This window comes from Gobius niger, assembly GCF_951799975.1.
Source record: "Gobius niger genome assembly, chromosome: 11".
In the NCBI taxonomy this organism is placed as follows: Eukaryota; Metazoa; Chordata; class Actinopteri; order Gobiiformes; family Gobiidae; genus Gobius; species Gobius niger.
In genome coordinates, this window is record NC_136862.1 from 5,739,354 (window position 1) to 5,763,271 (window position 23,918).

The 23,918-nt window shown below is 39.0% G+C and overlaps 1 protein-coding gene across 1 annotated transcript; it reads right to left on the reverse strand.

The window, feature by feature from the left end:
- Nucleotides 1–13,369: 13,369 nt before the first annotated feature.
- Nucleotides 13,370–21,850, reverse strand: LOC306970652 (5-hydroxytryptamine receptor 3A-like; the record flags this gene model as incomplete). Its single annotated transcript, XM_079566681.1, has 9 exons — nucleotides 13,370–13,692; nucleotides 14,999–15,238; nucleotides 15,313–15,523; nucleotides 17,384–17,544; nucleotides 17,634–17,803; nucleotides 19,229–19,338; nucleotides 19,542–19,586; nucleotides 20,029–20,183; nucleotides 21,784–21,850. 9 exons carry the CDS (start codon nucleotides 21,848–21,850, stop codon nucleotides 13,379–13,381), a joined length of 1,473 nt encoding a protein of 490 aa, XP_079422807.1. The 3' UTR covers nucleotides 13,370–13,378.
- Between the last annotated feature and the right edge of the window lie 2,068 nt (nucleotides 21,851–23,918).

Genomic DNA, 23,918 nt, shown 5'->3' on the forward strand with positions numbered 1-23,918 from the left:
TGTGACCTCATGTTGCTTCTTGTTGTATTTTTGTTTTTGTTTTTCCTATTTTGTCGTCATATAAGATGCATGGATTATAGCGTACGGAGAGTTATACGCAAGTGCCACAATTGAAGAGATTTTTTTTGTTTTCTTCTTTGTATAATTTTGTCTTTCTTTGTGCATTACGTGTTACCAAACTTGGTATTAACCCCCGCTTGTCGCCGAGCTGGACGTTTGGTCGTTTTGTTTATACGAGCTACCTCTTTTAATTTTTTGCGTTTCTTAAGCACAATGTGTGGTGTGTTTGCATTATACTTAATCATTGCTACTTCATCTCATGCTTGTGAGTTGATTTACGATTGTATGTCGAGTTCGGGGATGGGATATCGTACATTCACGGTTACCGTAGCAATCCGCCATGTTTCTGGTGCTTCTACAACATACCATAACTTTAGTATTGTTCAGTGGTGACTGGTCAAGGTACTCGGTTTGGCTGCTCAGTCAAAATTTTGCTTGAAAAGAATGAAGTAATTGCTGTAGAAAGTACTTAAGTATTAAAAGTAGAGTGTACTAATCAGTTTAAATCAAATTAAATTGAAAGTGCACTTGAATTCCACTCCACATGACGGGGACAAACTTTCTTCTTTGTTGTGAGCGAGTGAGTGGCATTGATACATCTGCACAGCGCCACCTACTGTCCTGGAGTGTGCATTTTAAGACTTGTAAAAGACACATGGCAGTAGAAAGCATCATATTTCGGAGTAAAAGTAAAGTACAGGTTCTCAAAAAGTCCACTTAAAAAGTCCAGTTTATGCTCAATACTGCCACCTCAGGCCATACGTGTAACTACACCTTCTATATTAAGACCCGAAGTAACAACTTTTTCAGTGCAGGATTTTAGAGGCAGTTGTGGTGAATAGATCTGGGCTCATTCTACACATTAGGGCATGGCTGGAACATGTAGGGGGAGGAAAATATATAGTTTCAACATTTTTAAACTCTGTATAGTCCCTTTAAGTATTAAAAGTAGAACATGCTAATCAGTTTAAATAAGTGAAACAAAATTAAAGTAAAAAGTGAGCTTGAATTCCACTCCACATGACGGGGACAAACTTTCTTCTTTGTTGTGTGTGAGTGGCATTGATGGTACATCTGCACAGCGCCACCTACTGTTCTGGAGTGTGCATTTTAAGCGCTGTAGAAAGAACCAAAACAGTAGAAAGCATTATATTTTTTAAAGTAATAAGTTCTCAACAAAAATACTACTCAAGCAAAGTGCAGATCCTCAGAAAGTCCATCTCTGGTATTTTATATGTTATATTCTCCATTAGTTTATTAAGTAAAATGATAAAGTGTGTTAGCATGTGGACAGTGTTGCCTTGCGCCAGAAACATGGCAGATCTCCATGGTTACCGCGAATTCACACTATTCCAAACCGAATTCTACGGATGGGGGGGGGAGTGGTGACAGTCAGAGTGTATGGGGTCAGATGTGAGTCAAAAAATCCAAAATATTACAAGAACGATCTCCCCGGAATCTCAAATCAATCTACCGACCGCAGATTTAACGAAACAAGAAAAAGAAAAAAAAGCAATTTTGAAGCCTTAAGTGATGCGTTCGAGGGAGGGTTTAGGAGGACGTGCTATTGCTTTTGAAAGAAGTTTAAAAGCAAGAAATTAAACTTGAAAATATGTGAATAGAATTGTAGTTTTATAATGTGAAAACGGGGCGGGGTTGGGGGGGCGGGAGGGGGAGTTGAGAAGAGGGTTCCTTCGAGAAAGCGCCCGGGTCTGTGGTCTTATAGCTATGGCGGCGAGTGCGTTTGGACAATTGGAACTGCAAAAGTGGTAATCAAAAAGTTTTTTTTTGTTTTGTTTTCTCTCAGCTCTCTACAATAAATAAATGTGTATTCCTGAACAAGAGCCAACAGAGGCAATTTGATATATGAAAATTGTGATATTTTTGTATCCAGTCAGTGTCCAGTCTTTTTTCCATTTGTGGAGGGTCACAGCAGGGCACAACTATTTGTAAATGTCTCCTATGTTTTTTTTGTTTTTTACTTTCGATGGGTGTGAATCATTTTCGGCCTTGCTCCTCTTTGATATTGTTGGGGAAAAAAATATGTTGTATTGTTAAAAAAAAACAAAAAAAAAAACGTACGTGTTGCTTTTTCTGGATGTCAAAAACGCATTGTCGGCGAAGGACTAGATCTTTACTCCGCCACAGATTTTACAAAGTGCGTGTGTGTGCGTGTCCGTGAATTTAAAGGAAAAAAATAATAATAATGCGAGACGGCGAGGGCGCGCCGTCGGAATAACTCTTCTTCTTCTATGTCATTTTGCAATCAGACTTGACATTTTATTTTTTGTTTTGTTTTTTTTGTACTTGAAGAGAAAAAAAAAAAAAAAAGAAGGGATGGCATGTCCCGCTCGTGGTGTCATCGCCATTTTATTCTAAACACTGTGAGCCGAAAAGGGGGCGGGGTCGTCGTGTCACGCGCCGCCCCGCCCCCCCCTGAATCATATCCACCCAGTACAATATCGACGTGCGACGGCTGAGACTGAAAAAGCCAACGAACCCGACCCATTGTCTTTTTGAATGTCATTTCTTTTCGCAGTGCGGGTGTGTAACTGTGTGTGCGTCTTATCGTGGAAAAATGCACTAATCAGATCCGATACAAAATATGATATTCTATGCCACCTCTTTTTTTTTTCTCTCTCTATGTTGGAAAAAAAAACTCTCTATATATTCATTGGCATTGATATAGTTCTTCCCTCAGTGTTTCTCCGATGTTTATGTACTATCTTTGTGCCTAAAATGGAAATTGTTCAACAGAAATGTCCATCTATATCTGCTTAGTTTTCTGTACTTTCAGAAGAAAAATATAAATGGTGTCTACAGTTAACTGGGGATGTCGTGACGCGGCGAAATGGCCTCTTTTCTTTTGTAAAAGCGTTTCAATGCGGAATAAGATGGCGCTAAAGGTTCTTGACTGAAGGAACTAAAAGAAATGTAAACCCATAATACCCATAACCCATTCCCAAAGACTTGATCCAAAAATCCTACAGGGCCAACAATAATAATTAATACAATAAGTAATCCATATACATTTCACCACAATTTGTAGACACGCTTTGGGAGGCCCCTGCAGTGCCTCTGATGCCCACTAGAGCGACCGCAGTCCCACAAGTTCTGTCTTTAAATATACTGCAGTTAATTCATAACTCAAGAAGAATTAAAGGAGCCCAAAGCCATTCAAAACGGGAGCCGTGGAGCTGCTCATTCACCTGCAGTCCCATTCTTACCTTGGGCCCCTAAATTTGCTTGAGCCGGCCCTGGATACTCCCAAACCTCTACTGCATAGTTCACACAGGCAGCTGCAAGTCAAATATAATGCAATACAATGCCATGTCCAATATTTTTAATGTCACCAACTGAACATAACTGTGCATTTATTATTTCAAAGGTCAAGAAAAACCCTTAAAATATTTTAAAGCAAATTTCAATTCAAATTAATAGATTCAAATTTAAAGTTGAATCTGTTTTGTCTGATTTTCTAAGAATCTATGGCATTAAAAAAAAGGACATTCAGATTAAAAGCCTAAACTGGAAGCAAATGCTTTGCAATGACATTTAAGGTCTACATTTTAGCACAATTAACTTTTTTCATTTTGATGTACCTTCAGTCAAGACGTTTGGCAGTTATCTTTCTTTTGTAATTTGATTATTTTTTTATAACCTCTGTACTTATTTGTTTAAAAAATTTAGCCGACAAAAAAATACACATTTCAAACCCTCTCTTTCTGGGGGCGTGGCCTCACCGAGGGGGAAGAAACCCTCTCATGAGAATCACAATTTTTCAAAAAAATTTCTCAATTTCCTAGCTGCTAAACATATTTATCACACAATAATAAAGTTGAACCAAAATCGGGTCCGTATGGATGTTTTTTCCCAGCAGATTGTAAAGTAAAAGCGAAAAACGGCACTCATTGCTAATGTTAGCGTATGTAGCATGAAGCTAGCGTTAGCTTCCTGGTTAGAATTGTCAGTTTATGGGCTGTTGAAACACTTTGCTCCTCCCTATGTGTCTGTATCTTTATTTAGTTGAAAAATATATCCATAATTCAGCGTTTGTTAAAGTAATGATGGAGAAATGGGAGAAAGTTCAGGGTTTTAAAGCGATTTGGGCCTAATGAAGGTCGAAAAGTGCTATACAAGTTGAGACCATTTCCATTTCTTTGCAAAGTGTTTCAACAGCCCATAAATACTTTTTAAAAAAAAACAAATTCTACCGTTAGCTTCAGGCTACATATGCTAACATTAGTGACAAGTGGCGTTTTTCGCTTCTACAGAACAATTTACTGTGAAAAAAACATCCACACGGACCCGATTTTGGTTTGGCTTTATTGATGTGTGATAAATCTGTTTACAATCAGCCAGAAAACGGCAATTTTATTTCATGAACATTTTTTATCTCGAAGCAGGGGGGGGCGTTAGCTTAAATCACGACATCCCCGGAGCTGGCAACTCTGTGTGTTTTTTGGTGTGGTGTTTCCTAGAGCAAACGTAGCCATCCTCCATGCAGTGTTGCAAGTGCATGTGCCATCCGAGGTCTAGACTTAAACTGTTTCCAAGCACCAAGTAATATTTGGATTATTATTTTTGGATATAAATGTTTTTTTTGTTTGTTTTTTTAGCACTGAGGACCAATCGCCCTGTCGGACCAAGCATTAACGAAGCGTTTTCTTTTCCCCCTCTGTCTTTCCCTGGCGTTGTCTGTACTGCTCCAGTGTCGCGACAGCACAAGTGCCAGTCGAGTTGTATTAATGGAAAAAAAAAAAATAGTGTTTTTATTATGATTTGAATTCTTCTAGTTTTTGTCTACCTCAGCACCTAATCTTAGCCTAATCTTAGAAGGTGCCCAACTATTATTTTTTAGTTTCTATTTTTGTCTCTTATCGATGTATCATTTAAAAAAAAAAAAAACAAGATAAAATGTAAAAAAAAAAAAAAAAAAAGAAGGAAAAAAAAAAAAGCATTAGAGCTTTTGCAAAACAGGTCCCTTGTCTTTTCCAGCTACGACGACGTGCTACATTATTTGTTTCCGTGGCAGTACGTTGATTTTTTTGTGGAGCTGTGCAGCCACCGATCTATAGCCACCGTATGTTTAAAGATAGATTTGTTTTACTTCCGTTTATTTTTCAATGTAGAGTCGGACACATCTCTTTGTAACATTTCAGTGTTCTCTGATGGAGTGTGAAAAAATAAAATGGAAAAATAAACCATCTAATGCTGCAGGTTCTCATGGTGTCCATGTTGTCGTGACTTTGATAATAAGATCAGTGGTTTGTATTACAGTATGTAGTATGTAGTATGTAGTAGTAGTACAGTATATGGGTTTGTCTGGTTTTGGGCCTTTTTCTAGATATGAGCGGCTAACATAGACCAACACACAGCAAAAAGTCATGGAAACAAGTGGAAGTTTCTTGAATTATTTGCCCTTCATTTAATCTCTTAGCCCCACATGAACCAAGCACATTTTCTCCAGTTTGGCATTATTCAAATCTAAAAAATCAACAAGAAAGCCACAAAAGAGCAACAAAACAGTGGCAAAGTTACGATCAGTTTGGTCTTACTCCAGTCGAGAAGCTTTTAGATTTGGGTAAAGCTGATAACATTGCATGAATAATACATTTTTCGATACTTACAAAATCAGGTTCATGTCCAGTGTCAGGAAATGAGTGAAAAATGGGGGATAATTTGGGAGAAATTGTGGTAAAAATAAGAAAAATTGTGAATAAAAGATGGGGGGAAATAGGGAATATATTTGTAATAAAACAAGAGCCAAAATTAGGGGGAAAAATGGGGCAAAAATAAGAAAAAAAATGGAGGAAATGGGCATAGACTGTTAAAAAAATATATATAGACATGGTCTGCTCACTCCTCCCCATTTGCCATAATAACTACGTTCAAAAGGGAATCTATGACGGATTTACAGACTCCTCCTACCCTGCTGTGACGGAGCATGTTCCTAAAAAGGGCATAAGGGCGGGATCTTCACTGTAGACTCGGCCCTCGCTCTAAAGCTAACGGCCTGTCAATCAAAGTCCGGCCCTCATTAGTAACGAGATTTCTAAAATGTACCTCACAAAAACCAGCCTGGTTTCTTTAATTGTAACTAACCCAGCGCTATCACAGAAGCAATATGCAGCTGTAGAAAGTTAAAAAATAAAAAATAGAAGCCAGTCTTTACAATTGCTTAGGCTAGTTTTCCATTAGAAAGCATTGCACTTTACACACGTTCTGTTTTTCTGCCTCAATATGGAGGTACTACAGCATTAGGGTAAAAAAATAAAAAATAATTTAAAACTGGGGAGAATATTTTCTTTGAGCGGAAACAACCAAGTCACTTCCTTTGTGACACTTGGATATAAAATATAAGATGATTTTTTTTTTTTCTCAAAATACCATACATTTAACAATAAAGTGACACTGCTACACTGACATATAGGCCTGTGTATAGTGCAGTGTTGTAGTTTGCATATTAAATATACATCAAATGCAGAAGGGAAACATGTTTTGCATAAACTTATTCAGACAGAGACGTTGTTGTTGTTTTTTTGTGGGACGAATCTGCGCCGCGAAAACATCCCTAAACCAACGACGTGATGCAACTCAGTGAAACTCCGAGAAGGAGCTCCTCTGGCTGCGCGCCACCAGCCCGGCCTGGCCCGACGCACCCCGACAACACGCCGCCGCCGCTGCCTCTGTCTGCGGCGCGTCAGGCCTGAACCGAGGAGCGTGAACGTGACAGGAGAGGGAGGGGGGGGGGGGCCCGACTACACGCTCCAGTCGAGATCATTAGAGGGGAAGCCAGCCGAGACGCGCCGCACACGGGCCTGTCCTGTGGGTGAGTGTGCACGTACAGGTGGTACATAAAGGCCACAGCACCTCAGGCGGCGCGCTGAATAATACGGGATTTCAGTGTTGGACTCGGGGGAAACATAAGATGAAGGTATAGAGCCACATTATGTAGTTGAAAATGTAATAAAATGATCACTTCACTGTCTACTCATGCAGTAACTAATTATATAATACAGACGTTCTCAAGGTCCGGGACATTGTGGCTCCTTTACTGATACAAAATTCACTTTATGATGAATACGCACTATTAAAGCCAAAACATCTGCATGCAAGTCTGACTTTTTTCTGTCCCTGATCTTGACCAGACTCACAGATGGTGCACTTTGTCACTGTACTCACTGTGTAGACGCTTATTCATGTTAACAATGGTTAGTAAACTGTGTCAAATATGAAGGAAGTATTTAACAATGCATTACTCACTGCTAGTGAGCTGAGGAGTGATACATTTTAACACAAAAAGAGTTGAGAGACTGTGTATTTGTTACTAGAGATGCACCGATCCAGCTGTTTCGCCTCCGATACTGGGGGTTTGAGTATCGGCCGATATCCGAGAGACTTTCTTAAAAGTGTCTTTCTCTGAGTGAAAACCTGAATGGTCTTCGTTTTTCCATTGTGAGATCAGTAAAGTCTTGTTACGATGTTACAGATCAATTGTCACTTATATCTATTAATTATGATTATTTATTTTCTTGTACAGCATCTGTGATTTTATCTGTGAAAAGCGCTTTATAAGTAAACTTTACTGACATACTATTAATTAATTTAAAAACATTTAACAAGGCTCACTGGATTATCTATACTATCCTTGGGACAGGCTATTTCACATTAACAGCTCACACGAATCTGATCATTACAACTTGTACATTACAAATATGTTATGAGTTCAGTTATTATAATTCACAGCTTTAGAAATTAAAATACAAACACTTGGGTTTTCCAGCAGTGGCAGATTTTATCTTATCAGACAACTCAGGTATTTCTATCAAAGTTTCTGACCCAGCCTTGATTAGCTTCCATTAGCATTAGCATGATATGCAGCATGTCCATTTTCACTTTGGTTTAGTTCAGGGGTGTCCAAACTTTTTCATGTTGAATTTCATATTGAATGTTTCATATTGAAGCGTACACGAGGTGAAGGTCCATAGATCAGTGTTTGGTGCCGCAAAACCTTTGACTAGCAGAGGTTTAAATAGTGCCCCATACCTTTATTTATGCTTAAAACCTTCGCGCCAGCTCTGTCTCACAATAAAATGTTAGTTGTTAGGTTACAATTGTGTGGAATTATTACATTTCAAATAAATAGGACCATCTCTGATGATGTGTAGGTACTTCCCTGCACTTTGGACACCCCCGGTTTAGTTGGTGAAAGGTGTGTTTTTAAAGCGATGAGAGAAAAAAAATGGTATCGGTTCAGTATCGGATATTTGTATACCCAATATCATATTTGTTTCCAGTATCGGCACCGATATCCGATACCAGTGCTTCCTCATTTGTTACACAGCTTGACACTATTGCGATTGTTTTGTCAAAAAATATGACTATGCAGAGACTAAGTCCACTATCTAAACTAGATTCCTTGCAAAACGATTTCTGTCAGACCAGTGTTTCTTCTTTAGTTTTTTCATACCTGACAGTTTTAGGTTAGGTTAGGTTAGGTTAGGTTAATTTATTTGTACCCGTGGGTAAATTCGTTTTGCAATTCTGAGAACTAGTTTTGTCTGCTCACTTTCTGCAAACTTCCTCAGAGTTGGTCACATGATGTTACTGATTTACACAGGTCCAAAAACAGCATCAAAGACTCAAGTAGCCAATGTCCAATTTTTAATCAAGGGTGGTAACATTTCGGCCTCAGCCTCAATGGCCGCTGGCTGCTCTGCTTTGTGACGACGACACTAGAGGCCTCCATATCCCAGTCTCCCATTGGAATGCATTGGACTTTGGAAACGTCAAAAACAACAAATGTTCTAAAACTTTCTCCAGCTGGATATTCCTCCTGTGATAACGCTGGGTTAGTCACAATTAAAGAAACCAGGCTGGTTTTCGTAAGAACATTTTTTTGAAATCTCGCGACTGTTAGCATTGGAGCTACGCGAGCTACACGTCACACAAGGGCGGAGTCTACAGTGAAGATCCCGCCCTTATGCCCTCTTTAGGAACATCCTTCGTCAGAGCTGGGGAGGAGGAGTCTGTAAATCAGCCATGATTTCCCCCTCGAACGTGGTCATTGTGGTAAACGGGGAGGAGTGAGGAGGAGCTGTCCTTTTATATATACAGTCTATGTTTTTTTCATATCTAATAATCATCTTCCTCAGAGTTCAGTAACATCATGTGACCAACTCTGAGGAACGTGACGAACTGTCTGTTATTAACGAAAAAACAACAAAACACTGGTCTGACAGAAAAGAAACCCCTGGACTGGTGTATTCATGGTTTTAGGGTCATTCAGTTCTTAGATCGACAATAACCTGTGGGAAAAAATGAATTGAACACATTTTAAAACTGCAAAACATTTCGGAATAATCATCATCATCATTAGAAAGAAAAATGACTGTAATCTTGCGATCTTTGGGCACAGCTTTTTCACTCATGCTGGGCTTGTTTGTTTATTTGCACTATAGTTCCATACATCGCCTCTGCTTATTATTCTGTGTTGTCCCAATAATGCGAGTTCTCTGTTCACTTTCCCTCACGCAGAAAACAAACGAAGCCGCACAGCCCGGCTTTGTCCCCGCCGCGCCGCAGTCCGACTTTTTCTCTGTGTTTTTTTGGCCAAAAGCGAGCAGGAAATGAGAGGACAGCTCATTGTGGATGTTTTTTTTTGTCCGACTTGTGTTGCTTCGGTGCCACTTTGATCTAATTCGGGGATATTAGGAAGGAAAGGGCAGAGCAGTGTGAACGGTCGGGGGCTTTTGTGTGAAAACAGCACTGATAAGTTTACACCGGTTAAAAATGTCGACTATAAAAGGACAACAACGCTGTCGTCTTTCTCTGGCTTTCTTTGAGCATTTTAGTATCGGCGTAAAACATGTGGACAAGTGGATCCACAGTGATGCATCGGATGATTTATACTATAAACAGGGAAATGGTTCCAATAGTAGTTGAAGTTGTTTTTTTCTTCCAGTTTTTTCCAAGTTTATTTATATCTAAGTATAAAAAACACTTTTTTTTTCAAAGTTATTTTTTTCATGTTCTTTTTGTCATTTTTCCCCAGCATTTTTTTCCCGTATTTTTTTTTTTTTCCAAGTTTTTTTTCAAGTTATTTTATATCTAAGTTAAAAAAAAAAAAAAACTTTTATTTCCCCCAAGTTTATTTTTTCCAACTTATTTTTTTTTTCTGTTTTTTTTGGAAGTTATTTTTTTCATGTTCTTTTTGTCATTTTTTTCCCGGCATTTTTTTCCCGTAATTTTTTTTTTCATGTTTTTTTTCAAGTTATTCTTTATCTAAATTTTCAAGCTTTTATTCCTAAGTAATTTTTTTTTGCAAGTTATTTTTTATTGAAGTTATTTTTTTCCAGCATTTTTTTCATGTGTTATTTTGTTTTCCAAGTTATTTGTTTTTAGTCTGTAAATTACAGGAATAGCCTTCACTAAAAATAGCATTCTTTTTTTTATTATTATAATTGTTTTACTGACAAAAGACAAAACAAAATGCAATACATTACAAGGCACACAAACATAAGACGACAACAAAAACAAGGTTACACTATATTTTAAAATGCGCTTCATTAAAGTGGGGGTTAAGAAGCACCTGGAACTAAATGTGAACAAATTCTGATCCAACTGATTTAACCTTAACCAAGCGCATTTTCTCCAGTTCAGCCAAATCTAAAAGCTTCTCGACTGCAGCTTTCAGCCTTTACGTCTAATTTGAAACTAAGACCTAAAAAATGTATCTATTTTTCTTTTTGCAACAATTTGGTTACGTTTTCTGCGGCTTTTTTGTCACATTTTTTCCTATTTTGTAACTTTTATTTGGTCTTTTGTGGCTTGTTTGACACATTTTTGACATTTTGTTGCATTTTCCCCCTTGTTTCCTTCTCGTCTTTGATGCTATTTTGCCTTTTTGTTTCAAGAAGCTTTTAGATTTGAGCAATGCCAAATCTAAAAAGCTAACGAGTAAACCATGTCTATTAGTTCCTCAGTTTCTTCTTTCGTATCTATTGACAGAGTGGGAATCTTCCGAGCACAAACATTACAACTAATCATTTTGTCATTTTGATGTAATATCCTCCACTAAAATCACCTTTCACTCGCAGCTGAAATGAGTCACTTTGGAAACATGAAGAACTTTAATCCCACCTTCAACAGGCCCGGGTACAAGTGATGGGCTTGTATTTGCTGCCCTCTGCTGGCTGTACACGGGTACAGTAAAATGTTCACGGCTTCAGTCAAGCAGCGGAGAGCAATGACAGAAATATATTTACCTAAAGCTGTGACTCATCTGTTGTGTGGTGAACTTTAATCTATGACTTTACACCATGTTTGTCCCGAAGCAACGTCTGAAAAAAAGGAACAAACAGTAACAAGTGCATTAAATATAAAATGAAAATAAAACATGCTGATCTGTCCAAAGTTTAAAAAAAATTTGTAGAACATGTTATTTTAAAAGCTGATATTACAGTACACAGTCATTATTCATATATATAATACGTTGAGTAATAATTATTTATTTATTTTATAATAGCAAATAATAACAAATTGCTATTTCTCAGGCAAACACCATCACTAGCGCCGGGGGATTTTTACCCGAGATAAAACACCCGATAAAAAGTACTTCATCAAAATCTATCAAATACACAACAATACATGACACATGTGAGTCGTGTTCTTTTATATTAAACTGTGTCATGTCTAATAAAATGAAAGAAAAGCATCATGAGGGGACCAGATTATAATGCTCCAAATTTACTGGAAAATTAGGAATTTGGGAACAAAAAAGTCCTAAAAAATAAAAAAATGAAGATGGAAACTTGGTTTTTGGTCATGCCAGTCCTGGGAGATGTGAGACTTCTCTGGTGAAGCTCAGTGTCCTCGGCACAAACAGCCACAGGGGGAGAGAAACATAATATATCATATTTTGAATGGGTATAAATGAGCAGCTGAATAAAATAACTATGCGTTACTCACTTACTGTGAGGCCTGAGACACCGAACTCTGCGAAAGGAGCAAAGCTGTAGCTGAAGTCGCAAAGTAAATGTGGCAGCCCTGAATGTCAACCTTGAAAGGAGCAACAGCCTGATTAAATACACTAACCCTAAACTACCTTCTATCACTATTGCAATGATGTCAAAGACAAAGCTGAAGCTGCAGAGACCCAGGACACTCAGATAAACACAGCATCATGAAAATCACATACATGTATTTGCTTGGGTGAAAAACACTCGGCAATCGTGTTCTAGGATTAAGCATTACATATTTTTATTTCATGGTTCTATTTATACATTTTAAGGGCAGACACTACAGGCAAAACCTTTTTCAGGTTTTGAGCCAAATTGGCCTCTGAACATAAGCTTTCATCTGTTAACAAAAACTATACGTAATCATTACAATAACAAGTTTAAATACAGTACTGATCGTTTCTCCATAGATATATATGTATATCAATGTTTCTCCATAGGAAACTGTAATTTCAGGGGCCATTTTCTCAAAATGCATATGTTGCACCAATATCTCCTCGTCAATAGGGATTTTTTTCTTATTCCTAGCCTGATTTATTGAGTTATGAATGTAAAAAACAAGGCGGATTTTTTACAGATTTTTCCACAATTTTAAAACAAAACAATATATCCAAAATCCCCTCTGGAAAAAATCTTTGTTACTAATATGCCGACAAAATAAAACCGGTTTTCAGCTTCTGTCGCTTTAGTAGTAGGGACATTTTGGGCATATTTAGGCATAACATTTCTTATCTTTATATGAAAACATAAAATGACTGAAAACTTGTTATATATTTTTTTCTCATATTTATGTCAGTAATCTATAGCAAGAGTTTAAAATACATATCTTTAAATCAAAAAAAAAATCCCTATTCACCTGCAGTGCCTCGCCTTAAACACATCAGGAACGTCGACATTTGGCAGAAGACAAGATTATGATTAGCCAGATAAATTATTCAGCAATATATGCATTTTATAGTCAGGCTTTATACTCAAAGTCTTACTAATATTTCATGCTAACAGTTTACGTCTCAGTCGCTGTTGTTCTTGTAAAGACATACGTTTTCTGCGATCATTAGACGCTATAATATGAGCGACTGCGGCCTTTCCAAGATGTCGACAGTGACCATTCCTAATAAACACTCAGGTTCTTCCTCTTACCTTTTCATTCACGTAAAAACTTGAAACACTCAAACCCCGTGTGATCTGCAGTCCGGCTTTTACTATTCTGTGTGTTCTGTGGCGTCCCGCAAGGATCCGCACTGGGACCCTCATTATTTTCCTCAGATAAACCCTTCATACCGCCCCCCACAGCCTCAGGCGCCCTGCCACACGGCCCACAGCGTGCCCAGGGTGATGCTGTAGGTCACTATGGCGACCAGGTAGACCCGGAACAGCAGCACGTCCAGCACGTAGCCGACCTGGAGCCACTCCTTGGCCACCTCCCGGCAGCGGTCGCGCTTCTCCAGGACGTGGCGGATGGCGGTGACCTCCTGCAGGATGTTGTTCATGACGGGAGGCGGCGCCGGCGGGTCCCTGGAGGGAGGGAAGCCCAGGAGCAGGCCGCCGTCCCGGTCGTGGTGGCTGCGTCTGTGGCCGAAGTCCGAGCTGTGGTGGAGAGTGCATTGAGCTGAGGACGAAATAAGACGATTAATACAGACTCCACTTATAATAGCAATGTATGAACTGTGTGAAAATTAAAGCTGTAGATTAGAAAGCATTACATATAAGATTGTTTGGAAACTGTGCCTTTTATTTTCTCTATAAAAGTGCATCAAAATTCAACAAAACCACAATTTTTTGTTCAAAACATCCTCATAGTATATCACAAACTTTTACTCATGTTTGTTTTTAAAGTCACACACATAACATTTCAATAAATACAATAAAATACAAGCTTATCTTAATTACAGATATGAGATTTAAACATGTTCATTGATCCATTCTTTAATTATTCACCGCAAACATAGCATTTTCTGTGTCCAGCTGGTCATTAATAGTATGTTTTGTATAGTATACGTAGTCCAAAATGTTACGCAGTGTGCCTTTAAATATCAAATATTTACATCATTCCTGTTTTTTGGAAGTGTGAAGAAACGCCTCTCATTTGGTCAAAGTCTATGGGGAATTCAAGGTTTGGGGAGAGGTGAAACTGGATGTAGATTCTTATTTTGTACAATGGGAAACATCCAACTCCGAAGCCTAAAAAGAGGGAAGAACAAACTGTTTCTAAAAGATTAATTAAAAGATTTATTTGGGCCACTTTCTCAAAATGCACCTACAGACTTCAAATGTTCCCGTCTTGGATTGAACAATATTTGGCCAGTTCTGACAGAGGGATTTTTTATTATTCCTAACCTGATTCATTGAGTTTTTAAGCGAAATTTAAAAAAAATTGACAGATTTCTCCACTAATAAACAAGATATTCAAAATCCCCTCTAAAAAAAGTCTTTATAACTAATATGCCAACAAAATAAAACCATACATTTAAACCTGGCTCGATCCATTATTCAGATTTTGTTGCTGAAAATATAGGAAATTTTGGGCATTTTTAGGTTCAAAATACTTATTTTTATATGAAAACAAAATGACAGAAAACTTGCAATACGTTTTTATCTCATATTTATGTCATTCATCTACAGCAAAAGTTTAAAATTGATATTTCTAAATTTAGAAAGTTTCCCTATTCACATCTCGCCTTAAATTATTGGGAAAGAGCTGTGTTCATCGAGGGAACTGTCAAGTGTTATGTTTATTATGTACGAGAGGATGCAACAGTTTAACATCAAGAATATTATAAACAATCAGAAAGGTTTCATTCATGGATTTTCTAATACGGAGCTGTTATTTAGCATTTTTGATCCTCTTTATTACATTCCAAACTAAAGTTCTTGCTGCTGTGGCTCATCATCCCCGTGACTCCCTTGTTCCTCACCGGTGCCGTAGTTGTTGTCCTTGTTGCGGTGCTCCAGGTCGGACGCCTGCGAGGACAGCCTGGAGCAGAGCCGGTGTTTCTGGTGGATGCACAGCAGCACCGGGGCCTTCTCCAGCACCAGGTACTTCAGCCACTGAGGAACCGGGGGCTGCAGGTCCTGCTTATGCACCAGACGCACGATCAGCACCGTCTCCGTCAGGCTGATCACCAGGAGGGCCATGCACACCACGAAGTACACCCCTGCAGCACAGATATGAAGCACACACGTGGGGAGGAGCTGGGTTATTGCTCAGATGGACAGATTTATAAGTAACCTATGAGCGGCGTCCCGATGGCGGTCGCCGGCAGGGTGTCGGACACGATGATGAGGAAGACGGAGTAGCCCAGGAGCAGGGTGATTTTGAAGGACACTCTCTCACCGCTGTCCGGAGGCAGGAAGAAGCCCACCACGTCCATGATCATGAGGAACATGCTGGGCAGGAGCAGGTTCACCGTGTAGAAGAGAGGGCGCCGCCGGATCACCACCTGAGGGAGCGACAGGTGAGGGATGCCAGACAAATGGCTATTCAGTACTTTTCAAATGCACATGCTTGATTGTCTTAGTCTTTTAGTTTTCGTTAAAATTCAGTCAAGAAATCCTTTTTGAGCTTTGGTTTAGTTTTAGTCGACAGAAACCTTGTGAAGCTAACGGCTAACACTAAATAAACATTAAAACAGTGGCAAGATTTTGAACGAGCCTCTTGTTTAATTATTGTGGTGTTGTTTTTTGATATCGGGAAGGCGGGTTCAGTGGTTGGACTGGGCCTGGACTCAGTGGAGGAGGTGGTGGAGCAAAGGACGCTCTCTGAGATCAGGGCGATCCTGTCCAATCAGAGCCACCCCCTTAACTCGGTCTTCTCCTTCCAGAGAAGCGCCGTGAGCTCAAGACTCCGCTCTCATGCTCCAAGGACAGATTGAAGAACTCTTTTGTCCCACATGCCATCAGGCTTTATAACAGAGCCACGTCAGGGAGGAGCAGCTGGCGGGAGAAATGTTTTGAACATAGTCTGGCAGTGCCTTAGTTTCTCTTGTATTTATTGCTTCTTAAAAAGTGTTTTTTTAACTTCTTAATTCTGTCGATCCTGCTCTGTTTGTGTGAATATGAACAAGAGACTAATACACAATTTCCTATCTATCTATCTAGTATCTATCTATCTAGTATCTATCTATCTATCTAGTATCTATCTATCTAGTATCTATCTATCTATCTAGTATCTATCTATCTAGTATCTATCTATCTAGTATCTATCTATCTATCTAGTATCTATCTATCTAGTATCTATCTATCTATCTAGTATCTATCTAGTATCTATCTATCTATCTAGTATCTATCTATCTATCTAGTATCTATCTATCTATCTAGTATCTATCTATCTAGTATCTATCTATCTAGTATCTATCTAGTATCTATCTATCTATCTAGTATCTATCTAGTATCTATCTATCTAGTATCTATCTATCTATCTATCTATCTATCTATCTAGTATCTATCTATCTATCTAGTATCTATCTATCTATCTAGTATCTATATAGTATCTATCTAATATCTATCTATCTAGTATCTATCTATCTAGTATCTATCTATCTAGTATCTATCTAGTATCTATCTATCTAGTATCTATCTTTCTAGATCTATCTAGTATCTATCTAGTATCTATCTAGTATCTATCTACTATCTATCTAGTATCCATCCATCTATCCATCCATCAAAAAAAAGTCCTACCACAATAAGCACAGACATTTCGTGCAGTCATGTACTTATTTTCATGGCTTGTCCACTTCCCAGCTGTGCTGCGACCCACCTCCACCCATTCCCCCCTCTTCTATAACGGCTTCACCCTGCTACATCCTTCACCGGTCTCCCATACCACCACCAGTGTCTAGGCATCCCAAACGCTAACCTACCCATCCATACTAACTTTAATCTATATATCGATGTCTGCTGAATACTAAACATACTACTGAATATATATAAGTCTATAGTTTTATTTGGTAGGGACTCTCAAACACTCTCTCATTCATATATGTCAATACATCTTTCTAATCGCTGCTTTTGTCTGTATTTGAGTCTATCCAGGTTGAAATGTTTGAAGCATACAGAGCCAGTGAAGTCCATCAGTATCTCACTGCTTGTCATGTGAGAGAGGAAGGACCTCCAGAGATCGCACTCGGAGTCACGTGTCACTCCCGTGCATAGAGCCTATAACTCACTCACACATTTTGGGAGCATGAAAGTCAAACTGAACAAAAGACGATGTTATACTTGAAAACATAATCACGTACTATGCGCTTGACAATAAACCTTAATCAAACCTCAGAAAGTAGAGGTGAAGGAAAAAATCGTACATGGAATTTCATCTCTGCGTAGTAGTCGTCGTTGTCCACGCTGAAGATCTTGTAGTTGGACAGAATGTGCAGCAGCTCCCACTCGCCCTGGTTCATGAAGACGCTCTTGTCCTCCCTCAGCTCCTCCGGACTCCGCATCAGAGTGATGTTAATGTCGTCGACTGCAAAAGACAGAAAAGGCTTTGAAGGAAGGAATGACTCCATACACTAAAAGCTTAAACCTGTCATAGAGTTTAGTTTTGGGTCTTACTGGTGTGGAGCCAGCTCTGGAAGGTGAGGCTGCACTTCTGCACGTCGAAGGGGAAGTTGTAGATGTTGAGGGTGCAGGCCGTGACCACCTGGATGGGCTTGTAGTTGCGCACCAGCCCCTCGTGTGTGACGTAGACGTAAGGGATGTCCGGAGACTTGCCCACGTCCACGCTGCAAAGACACAAGGCAGAAGAATGACAGAGCATTGGCAGCTTTCAAATGGGGTAGAACATTTACTGTGAAGAACTCAGATAAGTGAATGAAACCCATTGACTTCTATTGATCAGTGGCCGAGTTTGTAGAGTTTGTAGAGTGGCAATCTGATAACTGCAGAGTAAGCGGTTCAATCCCTAATCAGTGCATGTTGCCATTGTGTCCTTGTGCAAGACACTTCAGGATTGTGAATTAGGGTCAGTAATTGATCAGTCATGGTCAGAGGCCTTTGGCACAGAATGGCTACATTTCCATCAGAGTGCTCATCCTGTAACTGGAGGTTTAGCGGTTCACCCTTGGGTAAGCCATTTCACCCACCATGCTTTAGGTCAGGGGTAGGCAACGTCAAGCCCGAGGGCCAAATCCGGCCCCTCAGCACAGAACCTCTGGCCCTCAAGATGATTTTGAGAAACATTATCCCACAAATCAGAGAGTACTTTTAACATTATTAGAGTTGAATGGGAGAAAAAAAGCTAGAAATACTGTCAATACATCCAATTAGGTCATATATTACGTACACTGGCATTTGAAGGAAGTGCACTGGAAAAAGCATAATCGTTTTAAGGAAGAAATGACATAAATCTACTTGAATTAGAAGATTAAATCTAAGGTTTGAGTAGATTTGGTCTGGTCTTAGATGAGATAAAACCTCTAGTAGTCTCTGGCTGTTCTCTTAATTCAGATAATTTTGTGTCATTTCAAGTGAGAAACAATTACTTGATTTCAAGTGGGTTTTATTCTTGTTCCATTGGCGCTATAGCATTTGTGTCTTGGATTAATTCAAACCGACTCAAATTCAACATAGAAGAACTTTTATTCAAGCAATTTTAAGCCATTTATCTAATTAAAAATGTTCATTTTTCCAGTGTTGTGCTTTACTTTGGGCTAATTATCACCGTCTTCGGCCCTCGGTCTATTTACAATAAAGAAAATCGGCCCTCCACCAAGAGAACTTGCCTATCCCTGCTTTAGGTGCTTTATTTGTTATTATACAACAACTGTAGAACGAAATTTGTCCTCTGCATTTGATCCAGCCTTTGATGCTGCTGGGACGACCCATAAGGACCAGGGGGGCAGCGTGTGGCGCCCAACGACCCATCTCCAGCCAGGATGATGGTCAGAATTACCTGGCTGAAGGATTCACCTATTGTGCATGTTTACACTTGAAGCACCTGGAGGAAACCCATCCGGACACGGAGAGAGAAACATGTAAACTCCAAGCAGAAAGGCTTGGAGTTTACATGTTGTTTACACGTTGTTTACATGTTTGTAACGAGGCTTCTTATTTGATGTGATGCAGATTTTTGTTGACTGTGTGCATATGCAGACAACAAATAAATCTGGCCCTGCTCATTCTTCCTGCTGGTGGTTTGACTGACTTACAACTCATTGATGAGGATGTCGGGCACCCACACGTTGGCCGTGGGCAGAGACACCTGTTTCACATCGTCAAAGTCCTCCGGGCTCCAAACCAGGAACTCGTCCGTCCACGACTGCAGTCAAGAGCCAAAAAGACACACAAAACTAAATATACTACATTTCTCATGCATAGACGAGTTGACAATGACAGGAATATGACATGAACAGTATTTTAGGAGTTACAGGAGCTGGATCTACTGTGGGACAGATTATGCAACAATTGTGCGACAAGTTTCAGGAAAGAAACTCCTTTTGTGCCGCATTAAATAGGACTTACTTGTCTGTACCACACATATGTCGTCAGAACTTGATTCTTCTCATCCTGTAACACAGAAAATTACTAAATTGACTTTCTTTTTAGGTATTTATGTAGAGGGAATAATCTGTAATATGATTATTCCTGCATTCAGAACTAGTGTTACTTTCATTGAACACCAGAGCTTTTTGTGAACATCCTATTTTGTTATATAACCTTAACAAAAACTGTATAAAAAGTTATATTTAAACTGTAAATCTAGACAGTAACAGTAGGACTATATCCACAGATGTTGTTGTTGAATTCAAACTAAATATCTTGACTGTAGAGTAATGACAAATTAAAATTATTTTTCAGACACAGCGCCCCAAACCATGCAGCCATCCACACCGGGAACATAATACTACTATTCGTCACACATTTTGGTCGACTAAATGCAACGTATTATAGATTTACTCCACTATTTTTGCCCTTTATTTTCTGAAACTGCATCTGTGACGCTGCTCACCACATTGAGGATGGAGTAGACCATGAGGTCGATGGCCACCACAGTGGAGCTCCTCCAGTCTTTGACCGGCCGGACGCCCTTCTTATACCCCGCGCTCAGGAACTCCGACAGACGCACCAGAGTGGCATTAGCGAACCTGCTGACGGGCTTCTTCACTGAAAACCACACCAGAACATCACATTTTTATTACTATTTCAAGATATTAACTGGCTGTATTTGTTCTGTATTTTGTTCAAATTAAGGCACTGAAGGAGAACTGGTGAAAATAAATAAATACATGTTAGAGAGTTTAGTAGATTTAGTAGAAAAGGAGATTTTTTTAAATCTTATCTGAATGAATGACATACAATTCTTACAAACCTAACCTGTATGAAATCTTTGTTTTTGCCATGTTAGAGTTCAACCATTGAGCTCAACACGCTCAACAAATCAGACAAGAAATTACTAGGCACTGAACAATTCTTCAGAATCAAAGAAAAGTCAAATGTTTGTTGGTGTCCGTAGACATGGCTTGTAATTTCCGATTCTTAAAGGGGCTGGATGCAAGTTGGCCATTTTAAACTCACTATTGCCACCTCAGGCCATACATGTAACTGCACCTTCTATATTAAGCTTGTGCATGAGGGCACTTCAGACCCCAAGTGACACCTTTTTGAGTGACAGGATTTAGAGGCAGTTGTGGTGAACAGGTCTGAGCTCATTCTACACATTAGGACATTACTGGAACACGTGGGGGGAAAATACATCATTTTAACATTTTTAAACTCTGTATAGTCGCTTTAATGTTAATGTTTTGTGTTTATGCGTTACTATAGTTGGTACTGGAATAACTCAGCCTTTTTTACCAGCCATCTTGTATTAGGCAAAAGACGTTTTAACTCTTCCAGTCTTGCATAACTGAATAACTTGCATAAAGCACTTAAAGAATACAAAAAATGCCATTTGTTCTCATTGAATAATGTACTAGACAAGTGCTTCCCAACTGGTGGGTTGCAGAAACCTGATCATTGGGTCGTGAGCCTGAAAAAGTACTGAAACACTACAGTTATTAGGTTGTTTGTATCATTATTTCAGGTTTGGAGACTCATTCAATGTTTATTCGACATGAATTTGTCAGGAAAATACAGTGTATTACATTGTATAATTTGTATAATATATAATGGTGTATAATTATAATGGTGAGTCCCGAAGGCAAACAAGTTGAGAGCCGCTGTATTAGACTACTGAAAGTATGTGTCATGTGTTCTAATGGACATAAAGCCCAAATAATAAACTGATATATGATATATGCCTTTATTGATCAATGGAGAAATTCACTTGTTACATACTGTACTGTATGTGCTTTAATGTTGCCACAATTTGAGAAAAATGTGTTTTGAAGATACAAATGTTTGGAGAAGAAAATAACCAAAGGGAGGATTAGGCACTGTTTTGTTTCCAGATGAAAGTGTACGTTGAGAGAAAAAAAAACAAGAACTAAGAAAACACATTTGTATTCAAGATTACAGGTCACAAAGCCACATGCGACAAAAAGAATAACAAAGAAGATTTTCTCAACTCGATAAAATGAATCTATAACATCGGGAAAATAGATTAACATTAATTTACAAACAAACACTTTCAGAAGATGCCGAAAAGGTTTGAGTAAAAAAAAGCCATTGAAAAGATCTGATTCTCTCTTAAATCCAAAGCTTACATTACAACAACATCATTAACCAGCACTTGTTGTATATTTACCTAGAGCGGCTGCTGTACCGGTGCGCCCCGTCACAGCTCCACACAGCAGCAGAGAAAGCACCGTCCAGAGCGGAGACGTCCTCATGGTGCTTCAGTCTGCTCCCCTCGATACGACCAACAGTGTGTGAGGCATCGGACGTCCCACAGACACACGCTCCCCCCTCTGGGCTTCAGTCAGTCTCCTCCTGCTCTGCCCCATCACACCAGCTCCACCCTGTCCTGCTGCGATAGTTAACAATACTGGATTCATGCTTTAGAGTGGAGAATATCTGGTAAATGCTGAACTTTGGGTCCACTGCAGTTTTAATTCTAAAGATATTTCATGCCCCACTATAGAGTATACATTTGTTTACTTATGCTCCAGTTTTACTCAAATCTAAAAGCTTCTGGACTGGAGCTTAAAGCCTATAGGCCAGAGTAACGCCTCAATTGAAAGCTAATTCCTCTCAGCTTCTTCTTTCATCTTGTTGTCACGTTTTCATTGCTTTTTGTGTGACATTTTTGCCACAACAATGTGATGAAAACAAAAAAACATGGAAGAAACTTAGATGAGCTCTGCAGGCCTTAGCTTCCTAGTGAGGTACTGGCCTAAAGGCTGCAAGAAGCTTTTAGATTTGGTTAACTGGAGAAAATGCAGCCGGTTAAGGCTTTACTCAAACCTAAAAGCTTCTTGACTGGAGCTTACATCTTCTCATCCTCATTTGAAAGCTAAGACCTACAAAAACTGATGCTAATGGATCTTTTTCCTCGTGTTGTTGCTGCATTGTTTCACGTTTCTTTTCCATCTCATTTTTGCCACTTTTTCTTGCACTTTCATTGCTTATTTTTCTTTTGACACTTTTTTTCAAGAAGCTTTTAGATTTGAGTAAAGCCAAACTGAAGAAAATGTGCTCGGTTCACATGGGGGTTAAGAAGTTAAACTTTTTCTTAGGGTCTACACGATGGAGAAAGGTTTATTTCTGTGATCAAATGAATTCTATCATTAGCATATGTGGAGCACATGTTTTACTGCATTGGGTGATTTCTTGCATTTTCAAGCTAATTTCCTCATATTTTGCAGTTCATTTTCCTGTCTCCGTCGGTGCAAAGACAGGAACTTAGGTTTTCTGGTGAGAGGCTCCATCAGCAGAGAAAACCTTCCAATTGATCCTGAAGCTTCCTAGAGACCATTGTGATGGAAAGTAAAGGGGCCATGCTGACCACTGGGTGAAATACGCACAAATATTTAGTCAGCAAAGCCTTCATTTAACCTCTTACATGAACCTCTGGGGAAGCTGGCCACAAGTGATCAAAATGGGCAGGCAGACGTCACACAAACAGTACGGTTCTTACCAAGCAACATTTATTCTTCAGACCACAAGAACTCCTGAGTGACAAACATCATAAGCCCGAACAAAATGGCCTCCCTCATGGGAAGGACCTCCCACAGGTAAGTACCATTAGCTTGATGGGTAAGTTCAAACAATAAGTTTAGCTGTTAAGTTTTGACATTATGCATAAAATTAGGTCAAGTCCAAAATAGCTGTTCAAGTAAAACTCATAAAGGCGAAATACAAACCAAAATATACAAGAAAATTCAAAGTTTAAACTAGTTTCCCCCCTGCCACATGGTTCAGCCTGAGATTTTAAAATGGCCGACAAAGACCACACCTTCCCTTTGTTCCCATCATGTGGTGCAGGTAAGCTTGTATACTCAAGTCAATTAACAAATGAACAGTTTTAAAAAGACAATGTGAAGTGTAATTATTAACTTAAACTGTACATGAATCCAATGATTATTGTGTATAATAAAGTGTCCAAAATAAATAATGGGACAAACCCACTTTGTCACAGAACTGAGCACATTTTCTGCAGTTTGCCTTTACCGAAATCGAAAAGCTTTTTGAAAAACATGTTAAAGTATGAAAATGAGGATGAAAAAAAACAAAGATGTGACAAAAACGCAAAAAAGAAGCCACAACAAAAACATGACAATAACGAGGCCACGAATCAAATAAGTTACGATCAGTTTGGTAGGTCTTAGCTTTCAAATGAGGCATTACACTGTTGCTTTCCAGTTGAGAAGCTTTTAGATTTGGGTAAAGCCAAACCGAAGAAAATGCGCTCAGTTGAAGGAGCTATCCTTGATTTTTTTTTTCTGTTATTGGAATAAA